The sequence below is a fragment of the Furipterus horrens genome, unplaced genomic scaffold (assembly GCF_987537825.1).
Source record: "Furipterus horrens unplaced genomic scaffold, mFurHor1.1.pri manual_scaffold_5, whole genome shotgun sequence".
Taxonomy (NCBI): domain Eukaryota; kingdom Metazoa; phylum Chordata; class Mammalia; order Chiroptera; family Furipteridae; genus Furipterus; species Furipterus horrens.
The window spans coordinates 176,053,546-176,077,339 of record NW_028327175.1 but is presented as its reverse complement, the minus strand read 5'-3'; the positions used below and the strand labels follow the sequence as shown (position 1 = coordinate 176,077,339).

The following is a 23,794-nucleotide window of genomic DNA, read 5'->3' as shown; positions in this document are numbered from 1 at the left end:
ATAGATCAATTTCATTAAAAAAATTATTAAAGGGGCTTGTACTTATTACTACCTGTAATGTTTTGCTTCCACACACTATTTTAACATTTCTAAGAACAAAGCTGCCTTTTCTTAAATATTTTCTTTATTATTAAGATGACAAAAAGATTCTGAGGATTTACGGTTTATCAAATAAAAAGATAAATCAAGGTTAACCTTAGCCTAAGCAGATCAGAGCTCGTAAGTGTTCTTAAAACACATGGCAATTTGATTAAAATATCTATAAATCTAATTATAAGAGATGGAGAAAACACTCTGAAAGAATAAGTTACTTGGTACTACCAATGTGTAAATTTACTTACCTTGACGAACATTTCAAACTTAAATTAGATGAAAAGTGTTAAATTTAGCCAAAATTGTTAAAGTCAAGTTTTAAATTTTTAAAGTTTGATGCTGCCAAATTTTTGGTAATGAACAGATTCATGATCTGATTCCCCCGTTTAAAGTGTTTTGACCACGTTATGATACAACCTTATTTATTTCATGCTGTATTCAAAGAAAACTGTCTCACTTTCTGTGCCCATGAATTGTTCTTTTAGAATAACACATTAATATTTAAAAGGCATTACAGAAGTACAAAAAGTTTAAGTAAATCAGAATTATTCCTTGGAATAACAAGGCATCCATAACATATGTAGCATTTTCTTGAGAAACAGCTATATGGGATATGTGTAGGTACTGACCACATACTAACTCCTCATTGTCTTCACAAGTTATGGAAGAGAAATCAGAACCAAAAATCCCAAATGATTTAAATGTCTATAACAGCTGATACATTTTTATTAGTTCTGAAATAGAAATCTCTAATTAGAGGATCCTTTCATTAAGGAAAAGTGAGATGATAGTATCTTAATGAAAGTCTGTGCCTGAATTCCATGAACTCTTAGGTTTGAAATATTATTTTGAATGCATTAATTCTAAAAATGCGTATGTGGTTCTACTTTGTAACATTTTCTTTTGATGATCTTTGAATTTTTTTCCTCTAAAGGATGAGCTGCTTTCTACAGTATGAATGTGCGTACATTTATAAAATATGGCTGTAAAAGGAGCAAGGTATTTTGCATATAAAGCATATTACATACAAAATATAAATAACTTCCCTTTTAAAAGTTACTGAGAATAAAGAATACAGAACATGGTTATAGGCACTTAACATTATTATCAAATGCAGTAAATTAGCAATTCACTTCAATAAGAAGTGTTTTCTTTACAAGCTTCATGACATTGGAAATTCCAACTTGGACAGGATGCCTTCTATGACAAAAATAATAATTACAAAAAAATTTTAAAAAGAAGAAGAAAAGGAAAGGAAAGGGAAGGAAAGGAAAGAAAAGATGGTAGTGGGAGAAACAAGTCAAGATTTCTAGGCACTTAAACTTTTTTTGGCCTTTATATCAAATTTTATGTTAAAAAAACAAAGTTGGTGGAGAAGCTAGTTCATTTTCAAGGTAAATGGCTTTATGAGATTGGCGAATCTTGTTCAGGTCATGCATTTTTAAAGCACAAAACCAACAGCCACTAATATTTTCCTGTGTATTCATAAATTATATTTCCTAATTCAAATGGCAGCAGAGAAATCCTGGTGCGTGTGTGTGTGTGTGTACATACACACCATTATCAAGGCATGACAGACTGCTATCATAAACTAAGCAGTATCCCAAACAGAATATAATCCATAGGCTGTTTACAAAGGTAAAATACAAACAGATTAGATTTCCTCAGGTAGAAGGCAAGTACATTATTTCTCCATCTCTGCTGAATTCATTTATCTTCTTACGGCTTTCACAGAAAGCACCATTTTATGAGCAGGTAATTCAGTACCCAGAGTTTGACTGGAGACTTATTAATCAGGATTGAAGTCTTGATGCAGTTCATAAAAACCCAATTTTAAAAAGGCATCAAAAACCACATTTAAAGTACAGCTGTCCACATATAAAGAATAAAGTTTTTAGATGTTCCCAGCTTATATTCTACAGAGTACTAAAAGGTTTAATATTAGCAGCCTGCGAAGGTGTAGTGAGGAAAGAGTCTGAGAACCAAGTTAACATCCTTATTCTACTCTAATTCCACCCATTCCTTGGGTGAAAACAGTTCTTGCAGTCTAGAATTTCTCCTCATGATCGCTTAACTGTCAAATCTTTACATCTTGGGATTCAACCATCTTGGCAAGTGTCTTCTTGATTCTCAGAGCTGTAAGTCTGGAGGCTGGATTGTGGGCCCAGCATTCTGACATTAGCTTCAAAACTGCTCGTAGACACTGAAAAGTAAACAGAATGTCATGAGTAGGTAAATATCTTTTGCAACACTCACCCATCACTGTCTCAGGGGACTGAGTTCCACTTACTTCATCACTGTTCCATCGATTAGACACAATTGGCCGCAAGCGTTTGACACACACAACCTCACGCATATCTTCATATGATGGATCACTGGGCACCATGTTGTAATACGGTAATTGGTACTCTTCTACTATCCCTGTAGGGAGAAAATACAGTGGGCAGAAAAAATGGTGGCTGGACAAAATATATCAATCTAGTTAGCATCTCTTTCCAAACTATGGAACTAAAACTGATTTCTATGTAAAGAAGAAAAAAATTATAAAGTGGATGATTCACTTTTAATAGTAAGTATATGTTATTCTCTTTTTTATGTCTAATTATTTCCCCTATGTCTATCAGGATCTCCATCATAGCCGTGGACATATCAATATCCCTAAAAAAAAAAGCAGTATGTAACACTCACCCTAAATTTTAATTATTTATTTATTTATATAATTGTTTTTCCTAATAAATGCTGTAGAAAGACACTGTGATATGTTAAAAAGAGAAAACACAGCAAATCTGAGACTGTTATCCTTAAAAAAGCCTGCCTGCAACGCTGGCCTTCAGCTGGTGTCTGGGAACTTCCCTGGTAAATTGCTACCTATGCTGATATAAAGCTTTCCCTACATGATAATAATGGCTCATTGTGCCTAGACTATTTGTGCAAACAGTACGGTTTATGCTGAACACTTGCTTTCTTTCTAAGAGTTTGGAATTTTGGTACATGCTAGGCAGAGGGTGTCCACATGATCAGCCTTCAATAAAATCTCTGAGAACTAAGTCTCTAATAACTTTCCTGGATGACAGTATCTCACACATTGTCACAACATGTTGGAGGAATTAAGTGCATCCTGTGAGACTTCATTGGAAGAGGACTCTGGAAGCTTTTGTCTGATTTCCTCTGAACTTTGACCCTTCTATCTTTCTCTTTGCTGTTTTGCTTTGTGTCTTTATTTTTATTTTTTTAAAGATTTTGTTTCTCTTTAGAGAAAAGGGACGGAAGGGAGAGAAAGATCGATGTACAGTTGCCTCTTGCACGCCCCCAAATGGGCACCCTCAACAGGAACCAAACCGGCGACCCTTCAGTTCGCAGGCCTGCACACAATCCACTGAGCCATACCAGCCAGTGCTGCTTTGTGTCTTTTCAATATAATACATCTTAGCTGTGAAGACAACTGTATGCTGAGTCCTGTGAGTCCTTCTAGTGAAATCACAGGACCTTGGAGTGGTCTGGGGATCCTTGACATATAAATTATATAATAGGAGCTGTTATTTTCTGAATGATGAGAATGCAAATATAATCAGAAACATACTCCCTAAACTCCTACCTCCTGTGATACAACGACGGGCCATTTCCCAAATGATTAGGCCAAAGCTGTAGATGTCTGCCATTATGTATGGCTGAAAATGGTTTTTATTCAGGCTTTCATCCAGCACTTCTGGAGCCATGTATCTTTTGGTACCCACCCTGGTATTCAAGGGGACGTCAACTTCGTTTGTATCACTGAAACAGAAGACAGATAATGTCCAGGTTGATGGTTAAGAACAAAATAGTTTTTCTTCCATTTTTGTCTGTAATATGTAAAAGTCAGTCTTCCTTTCTCTTTCTCTCTCTCTCTCTCTACACACACACACACACACACACACACACACACACAAAATAAATTATCTATAATCTCCACATTCTTTTAACAGAAATCATGGGGCCAGGTATATTTTAAACTTAGCATCTTTCAGATTAAAAAAAAATCCTTTAAATATACACTACATGTTATATAACTTTCTCAGCAGAGTCTAGAGTAGCATTCTTCAAACTTATTACCATATCTGCATTGAAAACTAAGTATGAATATTCATATCAAGCTGGTTAAAGACAACAGATACCTTGCATGGGTTCAGGTCAGGTTTTGTCACCAAACAAGTTTGGTGTCTTTCAAAGAAAAAAACAGTACTGAATATAAGAAAACATGGTAGATAATTATGTCCCAGAACAAGTGAATGTGAAAATAAATTGAGAGGAATTATTTGATTTCACCATTCTCATGTGATATATTCAATAGGATTACATTTTCTTCTTTATGGGCCTGACCAACTCAGTTCTATTGTAATGTTTACATAATCATACTGACAATTAGTAATCAATTACGTTTACTGGTTTTTCAATCTGTGGAGTAAATTTTAGAGTTGAAAGACAGGAACACTTTTGTTACCTAGGCCCCCCAGTCTGGCAGGTTCCAGAAACTACTGTGAAGCACAGATTAATACATTTTATATTTTCTTATATAGCATCTGATGAGTATGAGCCAATTAACAAAACATTGATTTTAAAAAAGCAAAATTAAAACAAGATATGAACACTCCAACAACCAGGGAAAAAGATTTAAATTTTTAATGTTTGTTTTATTATGGACTAGTACTTTCATCTTATAGCCTGAAATTAATTCTGAAATGTGAAATGGCTGCTGTATTCTAGAGTTATAACAACATTAAAATGGTTTCTATAGTTTCCAAAAAATATTATAATTCTAATTGTTTAAAACTATTAACAACATAGCAAGTGGTGATGGACAAATGCCATATTTACATCATTTATGGGAGTGTAAATGATGCACGCTCTCTGAAGGGGTAACTTGCAATATATCTCAATTAATACGTATACACGCTTTAACTAGCCCTCTCTAAGGAACCCATCGCGAAGAAGTACTTGCATAAATGCTCAAGGATTTATATATATCAATAAAATACAGTGTTCATTACAGCATTTTTAAAAGAGAAACTATAGTAGTGCCTATAAGTTGCATCATAAAATAAATTATAGTATATCCATATTTTGTAAAAGAGCATCAACACTATTAAAAAGAACGAAGTAGATCTACATAAACTGAACTAGAAAGATGTCTAAGACAATGAATATAGAAAATTAGAAATTATGTTTAGTAGAATGGAATTTTTGTAAACAAAACCAATGAAGACAAAACCCCCAATTACATATTTATACTGTATAAGCACAAATACAATTCTTGGAATTCCACTGTCCTGAATACAAATATGCGAACATCTTTTGGAGATTAATATAATTTCAAAACAGTAGGCAAAGAACCACTTACCTGTTGAATTTAACAGCAAGGCCCAGGTCAGCAATACAACAACTTCCATTTTTCTTAATGAGGATGTTTTTGCTTTTTAGGTCTCGATGGGCAATTGCAGGCTTTCCTTGGGTGCCATAAATTTCAGTGTGGAGATGGCACAGACCACAGGCTGCTGAATAAGCCAACTTGAGAAGGGCTCTGGTATCTAGTGTAGCACATTTCAGGAAATCATAGAGAGACCCATTTTCATGGTAATCAGTGATCAAGTAAAGCTGAGTCCAGGAACCTGTACCTTTAATGTCTGCAGCTATAAAACCTGTCAAAATTAATAAGTTTAAAAGGTTAGTTAGCAGAGGTGGCTACAAAGAATAAGAAAGGCTCACTCAGGATCATGAGACTAACTCAGGTATCATGCACAGAAAATAAACAGTAAATTTGCCTAACAAAATCTCTTGAACCTGTTCCCAAGATTTTTATTTCTGCCATGTACACATATAACTCTGTACTTCAGCAATAAACTTAAAATACTGTTAATAATCATCATGAAAGTGATAAAAATATAAGAAAATCACATATCATATAATAGCCTGGGGGAACGTTATCATCTCTACATGATTCTCTGAGCATGAAAAACTATAAAGAATGAATGTGGAAAAGACTCTCAATTTCAATTGAAAAGTGGACACATTAAAATGAAGTTAAAAATGTTCAACTAACTAGTTAAATGTCCTAAACAGCCAAACCCATTTACCCATCAATGCCTCCTAACATCTGCCTTTTCAGTTTGGCCCCCTTTTTCTTCTTATCTCTTGCTTCAGGAAAAGGTCAGTAAAAGTGTTGGGTTGAATAGGGACCCCCTGCCCCCAAATTTATGTCCACCTGGTCCCTGTAAATGTGGTCTTATTTGGAAACAGGGTCTTTGTAGATGTAATAAGATTCAAATGAAGTCAGGTCAGACTAGATTATGGTGGGTGGTAATTCAATGATGGGTACCCTTATGTAAGAATTTGGACACAGAGGGGAAGCCATGTGATGATAGAGACAGAGATACGAGTGTTGTCTCCAAGCTGAGGAACATCACAGATTGCTGCTGGCAATCATCAGAAGCCAGAATGGTCTCTTTAGAGCCCTCAGAAAGCATGGCCCTCCTGATAACTTGATTGTAAACTTCAGGCCTCTAAAACTCAAAAGAAAATAAATTTCTGTTGTTTTAGGTCACCCAGTTTGTGGTAATGTGTTATAATAGCCTTAGGAAACTAACATAAAAGCCTACTATACTCTCTTGGCAATGTACTATGCACTGTCTACATTAAAGGGAAGAGAAATAGCAGCTGAAGTCGTGAAAGCTAAATGAATTTATGCACCCTACTGATCAGATCATGCCTAAATTATTTTGCTAGTATGTAAATGGGGTTGTGGGGTGGGGAGAGGGACAGACCTAGTAAGCATAGAATATTAACTACATCATATGGTGGTGGTAGCTTAGCTTACAAAAGGCAAAAGGTATATATAAAGTTACACTAGAAAATTGTTTGAATTACCTATAAAACACTTGGGTTTTGTCACTATATGAGTAAGTCCAATAAACTGGCATTACTTTAAAACTTACTGCCATTTCCTCAGTAGGGCAATAAATAAAGTGTTTTGGTTGGCATTTAGGACTGTTGTATTTAAACTGTTTATTCAACTGAGTTTCCTGTAGCCTAATGCACATAACTTATTCACATGTTTTCAGAGCCCATGTGGCAGGCTTCCATCTGCACTCCACTAACCTTGTCAGAATATGGAATTGACTGAAATCAAATGTGTACCCACCAAGTATGTTTTCATGGCGCATTAGCACAGTTTGGTAGATTTCCGTTTCTCGAAACCAGCTAGCTTCTTCAGTGGTAAAGAAGACTTTGACTGCCACTTTCTCACCACGCCATTTACCCATCCACACTTCTCCATATCGACCTTTACCAACTTGCCGAACCATCTGAATCTGCTTGGCAATAGTTCGCTGAACCTTCATTTAAAAAAAAAAAGTTTTGAGTTCTTGATGGATAAAACCTATTAAGACAGAGAAAGTGGTCTGATACTTCATTCCATCAAAAAGGATGGTATATATTATGAGGGTCTGTCCAAAAGTATCCAGCCATGTAATATGAAAAATAGAGATTTAGGATTTCCAGTCAGGATGGAGACATAGGTAGACACCCTTTGCCTCCTCATGAAAACATAGAAAGAATTACAACCAGATCTCAAAACTAATAACACCTAGAACCATCGGAAAAATCAAACTGTATGATAAATCTGACAACCAAGGATTTAAAGAAGACACATTCATCCAGGAAAGGTGGAGTCAAAGAGATGGGCAGAGAGGTGGCATGGAATGGGAAGGTGGAGGGGCGGCCAAACTGACGGAAGGGATACCTTGGGAGCAAGGAATTCCGACCCCAGGCCAGACTGCACAGCCCAGGAAAGATAGACCCCCATTACCTCTGGCTATAAAAACCAGTGGGGATTGGGACAGTGAAAGAAACTGCTGGATTCCCACCACTAAAGTAGTCAAAATGGTCTTAGAACATACACAAACCTGCAAACTCTGGGATTCACCACCAGGGCAGCAGCTGGAAGGGCGCCAGTCACACACAGCAAGGGATGAAGTGACTAGAAATGGGGCAAGTGTTGGGCAAACCACCAGAAGCCAGGTGGCGACACTGTCATCTCTCCAAGCCCTTGCCACACAGCCACAAAGAGGTCAAGCAGCCTGCCCCACCATGGCAATTACCCAACACAAGTTACAGACGCCTTTTCTACGTAGGTCATGCTACTAAAACAGGGAGTAAAAGCAGCTCACTTAATACACAGAAACAAATACATGGAGGCTGCTAAATTGAGGAGACAAAGAAATACGGCTCAAATGAAAGAACAGACTAAACCCCAGAAAAAGAACTAAGCGAAATGCAGAGAGCCAACCTATCAGATACAGAGTTCAAAACACTGGTTATCAGGATGCTCAGAGAACTCTTTGAGTGTGGCAAAAAAAAAAAAAAAAAGAAATAAAGGTTACACTAAGTGAAATAGAGTAATCCACAGGAAACCAACAGAGAAGGGAAGGAAGCCTGGATTCAAACCAACAATTTAGAACATAAGGAAGAGATAAATATTCAACCAGAATAGAAAAAATAAACAAGAATTCAAAAAAATGAGGAGAGGCTTAGAAACCTCTGGGACAACTTTAAATGTACTAACATTCAAATCATAGGGGTGCCAGAATGAGAAGTGGAAGAGCAAGAAATTAAAAACTTACTTAAAAAATAATGAAAGAAAATTTTCCTAATTTGGTGAAGGAAATAGACATACAAATCCAGGAAGCATAGAGAGTCCCAAACAAGTTGGACCTAAAGAGGAATACACCAAGATACATCATAATTAAAATGCAAATGGTTAAAGATAAAGACAGAATTTTAAAAGCAGTTAGAGAAATGCAGAGTTCCCTACAAAGGAATTTGAATAAGACTATCAGTGGATTTCTCAAAAGAAACATTACAGGCAAGAAGGGACTGGCAAGAAGTATTCAAAGTGATGAAAAGGACCTACAGCCTCGTTTATAATATCCAGCAAAGCTATCATTTAGAATGGAAGGGCAGATAAAGTGCTTCCCAGACAAGGTAAAGCTAAAGGAATACATCATCACCAAATCATTATTACAGGAAATGTTAAAGGGACTTACTTAAGAAAAAAGAGAAGATCAAAACCATGAATATTAAAAAGGCAACAAATTCACAACTATCAACAACTTAATCTAAAACAAAACAAAATACAAACAAACTAAGCAAAAAACCAGAACAGGAGCAGAATCATTGGTATGGGGATGATTTGGAGGATTATCAGCTGGGAGGGGGAAGGGAGAGAATGGGGATTTGGTGCAGGGATTAAGAAACATAACTTGGCAGGAACAAAATAGACAGGGGGATGTTAAGAATAGTAAAGGAAATAGAGAAGCCGAAGAACTTATATGCACGACCCATGGACATGAACTAAAGGGGGGTATTGCTGGAGGGAATAAGGGTACTGGGCAGAGGGAGGCAAAGGGGGAAATTTTGGGACAACTATAATAGCATAATCAATAAAATATACTTAAAATTTATTGAAGAAGATACAAGATACAAGAAATGCTGTACATTGATAGGACAATGATGCCTCAGTCCCCTTCAAAGTAGGCACCCTGAGACCTCACACAGGCTCATCTAATTTCCATCAGCTGCCCCGTTGTATTTTCCTGAATCTCATCAAGGGTCTGAAATCTCTTCCCTTTTGAAGGTGATTTTAGTTTTGGGAAAAGCCAGAAGTCACAGGGTGCCATATCTGGGCCTTACTGAGGCTGAGTCACATGTGTGATTTGATATTTCACCAAAAAGCTTTGCACGAGATGGGATGCATGAGTGGGCACTGTCATGATGAAACTGCCCACAGCTGTGTCCTTCTGAATTATCCGAATAGTTTCCATGGAGGAATGTTCAAACTTAACACAAAACTCGATGCAGATTTGTTGCTTTACTCACTCAGTCATTTTGATGGCTACTCAGTACTCATGCTCACTCAAGAGCATCTACCGCCCCCACTGACTAGTACAGCGAAGTCAACATTGTTCATCCATCCACATTCCAGTCTACTCTCCTTGGCTACCTGGTTACATTGATGACATGCAAAGTGTTCTCGTGGTATTAACCATGGCTGGACTTTTTCCAGACAGACCTCATATAACCAACTAACTCCAATGTTAAAAATTAAAATGTATTTAAAAGATGAGACAATATATAATACATTCTGAAATCACAAATTAACAGGTTAGTCAATATGGCATACAGTTTGCAAAAAAGTTCTTAATGATTCCTTTCCTTGTACATACATCTTGGGTTATCTCTTTCATAGACTCTGGGTTGGCCACATGACTTTCTTTGGGTAACAAAATAATAAAAAATGTGATGCAATGAAGACCTGAAAAGGGTTTATGCACTACAGCTTGTCTTGCTGTTCTGGGGAGCTCTGTGACCAATGAACAATACCACGGTAACCACTGGCCATGTGCACAAATTATACCATTTAGCGCTAGCTAAGAAAGTCCAGAAAAATACTGTCCAGCAGACCCACAGAATCATAATAATAAATGTCTGTTGCTTCAAGCCACTAATCTTTGGGGTGGTTTATTATGCAGTAAAGTCTAAACAATACTTAAAAATATTCAACTCAGTCTATAAGATGTTACGTGATCTGGCTCCTGCCTAACACTCCAGCCTTATCACGCAGTCTAGTTACACCATCCTCCCTCCTTCCATTTCAACTTTATTGTGTCTTCTATTTTACGGGAAAAACTAAATGGCCTTTTTGGCCAACCCAATATTATTTATATATGTCTTTATTTGAGTTTCATCCCATCCTGCTCACATTAGTTGCTACCTTTACTAGTTATTCTAAATTAAAAAAACAAACAAACAAACCCACTAAGGTCCAGGGTGGTACCTACTTAAAATGGGCTACATTTTGTGCATACCTAAACTAACTTACTTTAAGTATCATTTTATTATAGAATCCTTTTGTAATTTTTTTCCAGAAAGTCAGGATTACTGATGTATAATTTACATATAATAAAATTCACTCTTTTTGAGAAATGTATATAGTCATGTAACACCAACACCACAATTAAGAAACAGAACATACCCATCATCCAAGTTTCCTCTTTCCTCTTTAAAGTTAATTCCAGCCTTACCTCCAATCTCTGGCATAATTGATCTGTTTTCTATCCTTATAGTTTTGCCTTTCTAGAATACCACATAAATGGAAACATACAGTATGTACAGCCTTTTGTATCTGAGTTCTTTCACTTAGCATACATAAAACACTTTCAATTTCATCTATGTTGTTGTTGCATGTATCAGTAGTTTGTTCCTTTTTACTAATGAGTTGTATTTGACTCTATGTACCACCATTTATTTATCCATTTACCAACTGATGGGACTTTTGGGTTGTTTATAATTTTTATCTATTATGAAGAAAGCTGTAGCCCTGGCTGGCGTGGCTCGGTGAATTGAGCACCAGCTTGTGAACCAGAGGGTCTCTGGTTCGATTCCCAGTCGGGGCACATGCCTGGGTTGTGGGCCGGGTCCCCAGTTGGGGGTGCGCGGGAGGCAACCACACATTGATGTTTCTCTCCCTCTCTTTCTCCCTCCCTTCCCCTCTCTAAAAAATAAATAAAATCTTTAAAAAAGTAAAAAATTCTTAAACACAATTGGATCTATAACAAGACATGATTAAAAAAAAAAAGAAAGCTGTTATAAACATTCACATTCAGGTCTGGACATGTTTGTATAGCTCTTCTGTAAATAACTTACTAGAAGAATTGCTTCACTATACAGAAAGTATGTGCTTAAATTTTTAGTCAACTGTCAAACTATTTCCCAAAATGGTTGTATTATTTTGCATTTCAATCAGCAATGTATGATTGCCAGTTGACATGCTCAGTCTTAGCCATACTAGTGGATGTGTAATAGTATCTTATCCTGCCATGTTTGCATATCCCCAATGATGCTGAGTATCTTTTCATATGCTTACTTGCCATTCTTATATCTTCCTTCTCTTGCAAAGCATCTATTCAACTCTTTTTTCCATTAAAAAAATGAGTTGTTTGTCTTATTACTTGAGTTGTAGAAGTTCTTTATATAGTCTGAAACACAAATTCTATATCAGATCTCCTTTGCCAGTTTGTGATCTGTTTTTTCATTTTCTTCAGTGTCTTCTAAATAGGAAAAACCTTACATTTTGAAAAAGCCCAATTTATCATTTTAAAAAATGATTTATGCCATTTGTGTCCTAAGAAATCTGTGCTCAACCCAAGGCCACAATGATTTTCTAAAACATTTTCTTTAAAAGGTTTTATACTTCTAACTTTTACATGTAGATCTATGATCCATTTCAAGATAATTTTGTATATGGAGCAAATTAAGGTTTGAGATTCACTTTTTGGCAAATGGACACCCAATTAATTTTTCTTGTTTTCTTGTTTATATATAGACTGTCTTTACCCTAGTGAATTACTCAGTCATCCAAATCAATTGATCATGTCTGTGCATATCCATTTTCAGACTCTCTATTCTGTTATACTGACACATATTTATCCTTATGCCAGCACCACACTGATCACTGTAGCTTTACACTAAGTCCAGAAATCAGGTAGTGAATCCTCTTTGTTCTTTTTCAAAATTGTTTTAGCTCTTTGGATCCTTTGTTTTTCCATATAAATGTCAGAATTAGCTCATTAATTTCTACAAAACTTTGCTCTGATCTTGATTTGCACTGAATTGAAACTAAGTTACTTTTAGGAAACCTGATAGCTTAATACTGAGTCCTCTGATTCACAAACAGGATATGCATTTCCACTTATTTAGGGCTGTATTAATTTGTTTTGGCAATGTTTTCAAATTTCAGTGTACAGGTCTTACATAACTTTGGTAAGGTTATTGCAAAATATTTAATTTTTTGATATTATTTCAAGTGATACAATTTTAAAATTTTAATTCTTAATTGCTTTTTGCTAATATACATAAATTCAATGATTTTTGTATAATGACATGTTCTGCAACCCTGAAAAATTCACTTATTAGTTGCCAAAGCTTTATGGTATCATCCTTGAGGTTTGTTACAAAGACAATCATGCTGTCTGCATATAAAGACAATTTTACTTTACCTTTCTAATTCAACTGCAGAAATTTAATAAAATTTTAAATTAGAGATTAATCTATTTAAACAAATGCAATTATATATCTACCTGAATATCTGGTTTGTCAAAGGGTCCTCTCGACCCCTAACCCTAAGTATTACCTAATATATAACCCTTTTACATTTATTTACAACTCCCTTTAAAATTATTCTTATGAACTATGTTTTGGTGACATGGTATTATATTGAGGGAAGTATCCTCTCTATGAAGGTATGTGGGAAAAACTTCCTTTTGATTTCAAAATTTGAATAGTTATGCTTCTCCCAACAATTAGTTTAACGTGATAGATGTAAAGAATCATATACCTGATTCCACTTCAAAATGGCTTTTAAAAACAAACCTTGTAGCTAACTCTAGCACTTATATAACATTTTATGACCACATTTTCTTTCAAAACCTTATTTGCCTATTCTATTTTTCTTGTTTCAGAGTTCTTATTTTTAATTAATTTCATCTTGCATTACTGCAGCCATCTTTCTAAATAAGAAATTAAAAAATATGTATGGTAATATTCGCTAATTTGTAATAATTATGCTGTTTAACATGAAGACACATTCTGCATTAACAGACCACTAATGTTTATATGACATTTTATCTTACCAATAAAGGTAGTCCAGATCCACTGCCAGAACTTTGTGACTGGTCAATAAGGTCTTTTAATGATTCTCCAACTGGAATAAATGCTTCATCCTGTTCCAAATCACGATTGTAACGACGTCTGCTTGAGATACTCTTGCAATAATGTCTTTTTAAAAAGCAGAAAATAACCTACATTAAAATTCTAAAACTATAAAATTTAAAGGTAAGAAAATCTTGAGGTTGTCAACACCATTATCCATCCTTCACACAGAATCATATCAAAATTAGTCTTAGCACAGGATTATACATCTTCCAGATAAAATAATGTTCAGAAATGCAGTTTATGAGGTAAAATTCCACATATCATGCTAAAATGGAAAATGTCCATGGTGTGCTCACAAGTGGAAAAAAGAAACAGCATGTAAAATGTCATCTAGCTATAAAAAAAATTTAAATTATATATGTATATGTCTAAAAAGATCAGAAAGGATAATACAGAAAGTTGTAAATAAGTTATTTTGGGCGATGTAAAAATATATGAGGTCTGTCCCGAAAAAGTCCAGCCACTGTTAATATAACCAGAACAGTTTGTGTGACATCAACACAATTTGGCAGCCAAGAAGAGTGGACTGGAATGCACAAGTGTGAACAATGACGACTTCACTGTACTAGTCAGTGGGGGGTGGTAGACACCGTTGCACCATTGAGTGAGCATGTGTACTGAGTAGCCATCACATTCAAAATGACTAAGCGAGTACAGCAATAAATCTGCATCAAATTTTATGTTAAGCTTGAACGTTCCTCTGCAGAAACTAGATGGATGATTCAGAAGGACACAGCTATGGGCAACTGGTGATTGGCAGCTTCGTCACCACAACAAGCCCACTCACGTATCCCCTCTCATGCAGTTTTTGGCGAAACATCAAATTACCCTGGTGACTCAGCACCACTACAGTCTGGATTTGGAGACCTGTGACTTCTGGTTTTTCCCAAAACTAAAATCACCTTTGAAAGGGAAGAGATTTCAGACCATTGATGAGATTCAGGAAAATACAATGAGGCAGCTGATGGTGACTTGGGAGAACTGTGTGAGGTCCCAGGGTGTCTATTTTGAAGCAGACTGAGGAGTCATTGCCCTATGTACAATATTTCTTGTATCTTCTTCAATAAATGTCTTTTTCATATTATTCTGCTGGATACTTTCTGGAAAGACCTCATATACTTTCTATTTTACATATATATTTTCACTTGAATTTACAAGTATTTATGAATCAAAATGAATGATAAATGTATTTCTATTTTTTAAAAAGGAAAAAAGTTTATGGAAAAGATATCAAACAAGTTCTCTTAATTCATTCTGATGTTTTTGAAGGCTTCTCTTTCTAAAATTTCAAAATATAAAATATTTCAAACAAACAAGAAGGCAGAGATTAATTGACACCCACCTGTACACCATTTAAATAAATATTAACATTATGCTATAATTAGTTTAGATATACTAAAAATAAATACATGTTAGAAATATTTGAAGCTCCAGCCATTTCCCTGATAGTTCTATTTTCCTTCTTTACTCCTAACAGACAAAACACTATCCTAAAAGTGATCATATCCAATATATGTATTCATACTTTTACAATAACTGTACATATTCATAAACAACATTGTTTCTTTGGATACAAACTTACATAAGTGGCATGCTATATTAATATTTTACACCTCGCTTTTTAATTAAAAACTTCTTATGCTTTACATATTTACAAAGGTTGATATATGTAAAAAACAACAGCTCATTTTTGTTGGTGCTTAGTGTGTCAGGCTCACTTCATCTTTACAAAACTCCTAAGAGGTAAGTACACTGTTCCCATTTTACAAATGAACAGTGACCTAGAGATTCATCATTTGCCCTGAGTCACGCAACTGCCCAAGGGGAGAAGCTGGGATCGAAACCCAGAGGTTTAGATAAGAAATCCATGGTCTTAGACAGTACAGTTCCGTCAAGGAAATTATTTAAAAGGTACCGAGTGATCCTGTTATGAATTTGCTGCAACTTACTCTGATGCTCTACTTATTTCCCAAAGTTTGATAATAGAAACAGGGCTGTAAAAAGCAATTGTGTGCTTGTCTCTTGTACAGATGTATAAAAATTTCTTGAAGGTATACATATTCAATTTTATCGTTATCTAACAAATTATAAAGTGAAACAATTTATATTCAATGCTCTCATCAAAAGTGTAATATCCGCGTTGGCCTGCGAGCCAGGTGTCACTGGTTTGATTCCCAGTCAGGGCACATTACTAGGTTGCACGTCAGGTCCCCAGTTGGGGGCGCGAGTGAGAGGCAACTACACAGTGATGTTTCTCTCCCTTTCTCTTTTCCCCTCTCTCTCAAAAATAAAATAAAGTAAATAAAAACAAACAAACAAATAAGTAAATTATTATTATTTTTTAAGTGTAATCTCCCCTGGCTGCTGTGGCTCAGTGGATTAAGCGTCAGCCTGCGAACCAAGTGTCGCTGGTTCGATTCCCAGTAAGGGCACATGACTAGGTTGCACGCCAGTTCCCCAGTTGGGGGTGTGTGAGAGGCAACTGCACATTTATGTTTCTCTCCCTCTCTTTCTCCTTTCCCCTCTCTCTGAAAACAGATGGATAAAGTAAAATAAAGATAAAATAAAGTGAAGTGGCCTTGTTAAAAAAAAACAAACAAACAAAAACAAAAGTGTAATCTTTGGCAGACTTCCAATGGACTTCTGGCCAAGATAGAGGCTTAGACAGACACACTGCGTCTCCCTCCACAACTAAGAAGAAATACAACTACATCAAAACTAGAAACAACCAGAAGTTCTAGAAAATCAAACTGCATGGAAGTCCAACAAACAAAAGATATAAAGAAGAAATACTCATCCAGACAGGTAGGAGAGGCGGAGCTGGGGTGGAGAGGACATGGTGTGGTGGCTGCAGCAGTGGTAGCAGTGGCAGGCCGGCAGAAAGTGCAGTCACACGTTTTAAAAGTCAGGAGGGACATTTGGGGAGCATTCCCAGCTCCTCACCAGACCTCGCAGCTCACAGTACCAGTGCCAGGGAAAATCAAGCCTCATTGATTCTGAATGTGCAGATCAGTGGGGGTTGGGGCGGAGGCAGAAACTGCCAGTCTCTCAGCATAGACCACTTGTTTAAAGGGCCCCTACGGTCCTAGAACGTCTGCAAACCCACCCACTCTGGGAACGACGGCCAGTGCAGCAGCTAGAGGGGTGCCAGTCTGGTGCGGAATTGGGAGAGGTGCCTGGAAAAGGGGCGAGTGCTGGGCAGGCAGCATTGTTCCCTCTTGGACCCCTCCCCCACATACAACGCCACAAAGTGGTGAAACAGGTCGCCCTGTACTGATGAATCCCTAAGGCTCCGCCCCTTACAACATAACAGGAGCAACAGCTCTACTTGGGACGTGGAGGCAAACAAACATAGGAGCCTGTCAGAACGAGGAGACAGAGATGTATGGCCCAAAAGGGGAAATGGATCAAGGTTCCAGTGGGAGAACTAAGTGACGAGGAAATTGCCAACCTAACAAAAGAGGATAGACAACCTAACAGATGAAGAATTCAAAACACTAGTGATAAAGATGCTCAAAGGCTTGAGAGATATGCTTGAGTATGGCAAACACATAAGAGAAGAAGTGAAGGCTATGCTAAGTGAAATGAAGGAAACTCCACACAAAAACAATGGTGAAGGGAAGGAAACCAGGGTTCAAATCAATGATTTGGAACATAAGGAAGAAAAAAACAGTCAACCAGTGCAGAATGAGGAAGCAAGAATTGAAAACAATGAGGAAAACTTCCCAAATTTTGTGAAGGAGATGTACATACAGGTCCAAGAAGCACGGAGAGTCCGGGCAAGCTGGACCCAGAGGTGACCACACCAGGACGCATCATGATTGAGATGCCAAAGGTGAAAGATAAAGACAGAGTCCTGGGGGCAGCAAGAGAGAGGCAGAGAGTTGCCTCCAGGGGGATGCCTATAGGACTATCAGCTGATTTCTCAGAGGACACTTTGCAGGCAGGAAGGGACTGGCAAGCAGTATTCAATTGATGAAAGGCAACCTGCAACCAGAATTACTCTGTCCAGCAAAGCTATCATTTGGAATGGAAAAGCAGATGAAGTGCTTCCCAGACAAGGTGAAGCTAAAGGAGTCCATTATCACCAAGCCATTATTATATGAAATGTCAAAGGGACTTACTTAAGAAAAAGATCAGAACTATGAACACTAAAATGACAACAAACTCACAACTATCAACAACTGAATGTAAAAAATAAAAACAAAATCCAACTAAGCAAATCAGAATAGGAACAGAATCATAGGTATGGGGATCATTTGGAGGGTTATCAGATGGGAGGGGTGAGGGGGAGAAATGGGGAAATAGTGCAGGGATTAAGAAGCATAATCAGCTGGTACAAAATAGATGGGGAAGTTAAGAATAATATAGGAAAGGGTGAAGCCAAAGAATTTATATGCATGACCCATGGACATGAACTAAGGTGGGTGGGATTGCTGGAGAGAAGTGGGGTACTGGGTGGAAGGGAGCAAAGGGGAAAGAAAATTGGAACTACTGTAACAACATAATCAATAAAATACTTTAAAAAAAAAAAGTGTAATCTTCCAGTGCCTGTTTCCCCACATTTCAATCTAAACTGGAAACTGCCATAGTTTTGACTTTTGCCAACCTGATGGGTATGACATAGTAACTTGTTTTCATTTGTTTTCCCTTGATTGTAGAGGTCAAAATTTTGTTTTTTCAGAGTTCAGTTTTCTTTGTGAACTGCCTATTTCATGTTTTTGGGGTTTTTTTGCACATTATTCAATTGGGGTAATTTATCATTTTCTTATTGATTTGTAGGAGTTCTTCATATATCTGTATACTAAATTGTTGATAATTATGTGCTATAAGAGTCTTCTCTCAGCTGTCACTGTCACATCATTCTATTTATGGTGCTGTGTGTCAGTTTTTAACTTTAATGTTGTCAAATTAAATTTATCAAATTTTCCTCTTTTGTGATATATGCTTTTGTGTCCTTTTTAAGACAACTTTCCCAACCCTGATATCATGAATACATTTTCAAGGTTTAAAATTTTTGATTCTCTCACTTAGTCCTTTAATCCATTATAGAACATAAATTAGAGAATAAATAAAAATAAGTTATTTTCCAGATGAATAGCCTAATACACTTAAACACTTTTATAATTTTATATTTATAACTTAATAAGGGTAACTGACTCAGTGGTTTAAATTTAAAAGGCACAAAAGGGTGTACAATGAGAAATCTTCCTCCCACTCCTATCCCTAAGCCATCAACTTCATTTTCTCAGAAGGAACCTAGAACTAGAACTATTTCCAGTTTCTTAGGTAATCTTCTGGAGACCATTTATATATATTCCAACAAAAACATATACATTGGAACATTGGTGATCAACTCCCCACCCCCCGAAATAGTAGTATACCATATGTACTGTTCTGCATCTTGCTTTTTCACTTAGCATTATATCTGAGGGTTCATACCACAGAAGTGCATAAATAGCCTCTTTTCTTTAATGGCTAAACAGTATTTCATTGTATGGCTGTTAACCACTCCCTTACTGGTAACATTTAGATTGTTTTTAGTCTTATTCCACTCATGGCTTGTACAGTACAACTCAGAACTGAATTTGGAATTTTGATGGAATGTTCTAGTGACCTCCTTGAAAGTTATACCAGGTTACTATCTCTCCACCATTATATGAGAGTGCCCATTTTCCCCACTCTCTCATCTACATCGTGAGTTGTAACAACTTTAGAACATTGTTTTTAATTTTATCAAAGTTCTATATTCATCTATTTCTTAAAGTTATATATAGTAGGTCCTCAAAGAATAAATAACACTGTTTCATTATAATATTGATGGGATGCCATAGGAACTTAACTCTTGTTTATATGAATTTGTCTATGGTAAAATTGATTTCATATTTAATTTTAAAGGCACAGAAACTTGCAACATTAAGTAAGGACTTAACTATAGTTCTTTGTGGCTTAGTAACAATACAACAGTTCCCACCTATTTTGCACTTGTGGGAAACAAACATTTTCAACTTTTCTAAGCTGGTTTGTTTCATGTTTACCTCATTATTTCTAAATAACATGCTTATATTGTCATTTTCAGTTTTCCAGTTTTAGGCTTTAACTATTGATTTCACCCTGTGGAAGAAGAGGATTTAACTCATCATTTAATACCCCCGCTGCCCTTTCCACAAACAGAAGTATTTCTATTCTTATATCTTCCCAACATAATTATAGCAAGTATTCGTTTAGATCAGTATTCAATGTTTACATTATGATGACTAAGGGAATTCTCTCCACACATGGATCTCACTGTATACCAGTTATTTATTTATTTTTTGCTTTCCTGCAGCCCCTGACCCCCCACCCCATGGGGTACAAGCAAAGATCTGTTACTTTTGGGGAAAGAGAAGGAAATTCCTCTGCTTCTGGGGGATGTGTAGGGAAACATTTTCCTTGCCCCATCAGACAAAAAGATCCACTGATGGTGAGGAAGGGTCAAAACTATAACAAAGCGGACTCACGGTCAAGATGAAGGCGTAGTTAGATAGGCTTTGCCTCCTCGTGCAATCATAAACAGAATTACAACCAGATCTCAAAACTAGTAGCACCCAAAACAGAAAATCGAGCTGTATGGAAGGATTTAAAGACATGCATCCAAATGGGTAGGAGGGGTGGAGTCACAGAGGTGGGCAGAGAGGCAGCGTGGTGTGGAAAGGCAGATGGGAAGGAAACTTGGGAGTGAGCAATCCCAGCCCCAGGCAAGACCATACGGCCCAGAGTTCCAGCACTGGGAAGACAAACCCCCATTACCTCTGGCTGTAAAAACCAGTGGGGGTTGGGGTGGCAGAAGAAACTGCCAGATTTTCACCACTTAAAGGGTCAACATGGTCATAGAATATATGCAAACCCACCAACTCCAAGATTCACCACCCGGGCAGCAGCTAGAAAGGCGCCAGTCGCACAAGGAAAGAGGGTGAAGTGACCGGAAACAAGACAAGCTCCAGGCAAACTGCTGGAAGCCAGGCAGTGGCACTGTCCCCTCTCTGAGCCCTCACCACATAGCCACCAAAGTGGTCAAGCAGCTTGCCCTACCCTGGCAATTACATAAAGCTCCTGCCAACACAATTTACAGGTGCCTTTTCTATGTAGGCCACACTACTAAGGGAATAAAAGCAGCTTTACCTAATACACAGAAACAAACACAGGGAGGCTGCCAAATTGAGGAGACAAAGAAATATGGCCCAAATTAAAGAACAAGTTAAACCCCAGAAAAAGAACTAAGCAAAATGTAGAAAGCCAACTTATCATATGCAGAGTTCAAAGCACTGCTTATGAGGATGCTCAGAGAAATCTTTGAGTATGGCTAAATAAATAAATAGATAGATAAATAAATAAAGTTACACTAAGTGAAACAGAGAATAATCCACAGGAAACCAACAGAGAAGTGATTTAAACCCACAACTTGGAATATAGGGAAGAAATGAACATTCAACCAGACCAAGAAGAAGAAACAAGAATTCCAAAAGCACAAAGAGAGGCTTAGGAACCTCTGGGACAACTTTAAACATACCAACATTCAAATCACTGGGGTGCCAGAAGAAGAAGAGGAAAAGCAAGAAATTGAAAACTTAATTGAAAATATAATGAAAGAAAACTTAATTGAGCAAAGAAAATAGACACATACAAATCCAGGAAGCACAGAGAGTCCCAAACAAGTTGGATCCAAAGACGAACACACCAACACATATCATAATTAAAATGCTGAAGGTTAAAGATAAAGAAAGAATTTTAAAAGCAGTGAGAGAAATGCAGAGTTACCTACAAAGGAGCTCCCATAAGATTATCAGCTGATTTCTCAAAAGAAACTGCAGGCAAGAAGGGACTGGCAAGAAGTATTCAAGGTAATGAAAAGCAAGGACATACAACCAAGATTACACTATCCAGCAAAGCTATCATTTAGAATAGAAGGAAAGATAAAGTGCTTCCCAGACAAGGTAAAGCTAAAGGAGTTCATCATCAGCAAGCCCTTATATGAAATGTTAAAGGCACTTATTTAAGAAAAAGAAGATCAAAACTATGAACATTAAAATGACAACAAACTCACAACTATCAACAAATGAATCTAAACATCAAAAACAACTTAAGCAAAAAACTAGAACAGGAATAGAATCATAGGTACGGGGATCATTTGGAGAGTTATTAGCTGGGAAGGGGAAAAGGCAGAATGGGGGGAAAGGTGCAGGGATCAAGAAGCATAATTAGTAGGAACAATATAGACGGGGGGATGTTAAGAATAGTATAGGAAAGGGCGAAGCCAAAGAACGTCCACTTACATGTACAACCCATGGACATGAACTAAGGAGGGGTTTGCTAGTAGGAAGGGGACAGAGAGGGGCAAAGGGGAAAAACTGAGACAACTGTAATAGCATAATCAATAAAATATACTTTAAAAAAACCTAAGAAAGCCTCATGCTTAAGGCTTAGAAACACAGGAGCCTATCGTAAGGACAAAAGACATTCCCACCTCCACTCTACATGCCCCCCACCATGACTAAAATGCAATAGCAGGCTACCTCTGGGGAATAAGCACAAGTATGGAAAGAGACCCCTGCTGTGGTGTAGGCATGAAAGCAATGAAAACTGAAAGCTGAAAACTGAAGGAGTTAGCAGAAACACAGAGAAAACCCTTCTGCATCCAAATCCCGTCCCCCAAGCACAATATACCATAAGACCATCACCAAAGATATTTGAAACCTGTGATGCACTGAAGCCACAGACCCAAATATTAAACAAAGCTCAAGTCCTATTGAACTCTTAACCAGCCTGACCCAGAAACTCTAAATACTAACAATAGTCTAAGAGAAGAGGTATGTCCATTTTTAGGTGTGTGTGTCTATTTATGTGTGTGTATGTATTTCAAATCTTAGTTTGTTATAGCAGAAATGATAAAATAATTAAAAAAGCACACATATCTTTAATATACTGTAGCTAAATTGTTTAAAACCATAAAAGAAAACCATAAAAGAAACCATGAAAAAAATTTACATACAGTGGACCAAAGAATTATGAAAATCATGTAAGCCATCAGACAAGGAAGTGGTATTTGTAAGAAAAAAAAGTCAACCCAGACTTCTATATCCAGTGCAAATACCATTGGAAAATGAAAGCAAAAGACTTTTCAGACAAACAAGAGCTGAGAGAACTTATGGCCAGTAGACCTACATGCAAGAAATTATGAGGAAGTTCTTCATTCAGAAGAAATAATACAAAATGAAAACTTGGACCTAAAACTGGGAACCAAACAAAATAAACGGAAAGTGATGAAAATGATAAAAATAAAGATGAATATAAAGGACGTTTTTCTTATTTTTAACCACTTTAAAGCTGACTGGCAGCTACTATCTTTTTCATTATATGAAACATTACTTGGCAATATTTTTTGGTGCAATTACTTAACTCTCAAAATCATCCATTTTTAATAGTGAACTTAAGAGGACTCAGATGTCCCCAAATGGCAGTGAGAATGATGGGCCAATTATAAAGTTGGAAGTGTGCTTTATATCTGATAATTAATCTGTGATACTGCTTCCATGCAGATATTCTGGGTCAAGGGGAGGTTGATGAACATCAACAAAATTTAATGAGTACCTACTGTGTGCCAAGCATGAGGGGGAACACACTGATTCATCATGTTCCTTCTTAATACTTGAGCAGAAAAGTGGTACTTTATCAGCTAGCCATTATCAATGTCAATGAACAAATAACCCCTGCTATCACTGAGGTTCCTGTCCAATGGGAAAGGCAGACTTTAGGCAAATGATTATAAACAAGTAAACAAATTATTGCAAATGAAAAAATGTTAGGTAAAAATAGTAAATACTTTAGGTGTGGATCATGGGTTCTAATCAGTTTTTTAAAGGTA

At 36.7% G+C, this 23,794-nt stretch overlaps 1 protein-coding gene across 3 annotated transcripts in view; it reads right to left on the bottom strand.

The window, feature by feature from the left end:
• Nucleotides 1-1,329: 1,329 nt before the first annotated feature.
• BMPR1A (bone morphogenetic protein receptor type 1A) overlaps nucleotides 1,330-23,794 on the bottom strand; it is a 172,244-nt gene continuing 149,779 nt past the window's right edge. For all 3 annotated transcript variants that reach the window (XM_090278333.1, XM_090278335.1, XM_090278334.1), the window contains 6 exons: nucleotides 13,812-13,956; nucleotides 7,265-7,457; nucleotides 5,468-5,765; nucleotides 3,689-3,864; nucleotides 2,384-2,514; nucleotides 1,330-2,296 (listed from right to left, as the gene is read on the bottom strand). In XM_090278333.1, coding sequence (XP_090134459.1) covers nucleotides 2,171-2,296; nucleotides 2,384-2,514; nucleotides 3,689-3,864; nucleotides 5,468-5,765; nucleotides 7,265-7,457; nucleotides 13,812-13,956 — 1,069 coding nt within the window. In that variant the 3' untranslated portion in view covers nucleotides 1,330-2,170. The remainder of the gene's footprint in view (nucleotides 2,297-2,383; nucleotides 2,515-3,688; nucleotides 3,865-5,467; nucleotides 5,766-7,264; nucleotides 7,458-13,811; nucleotides 13,957-23,794) is intronic.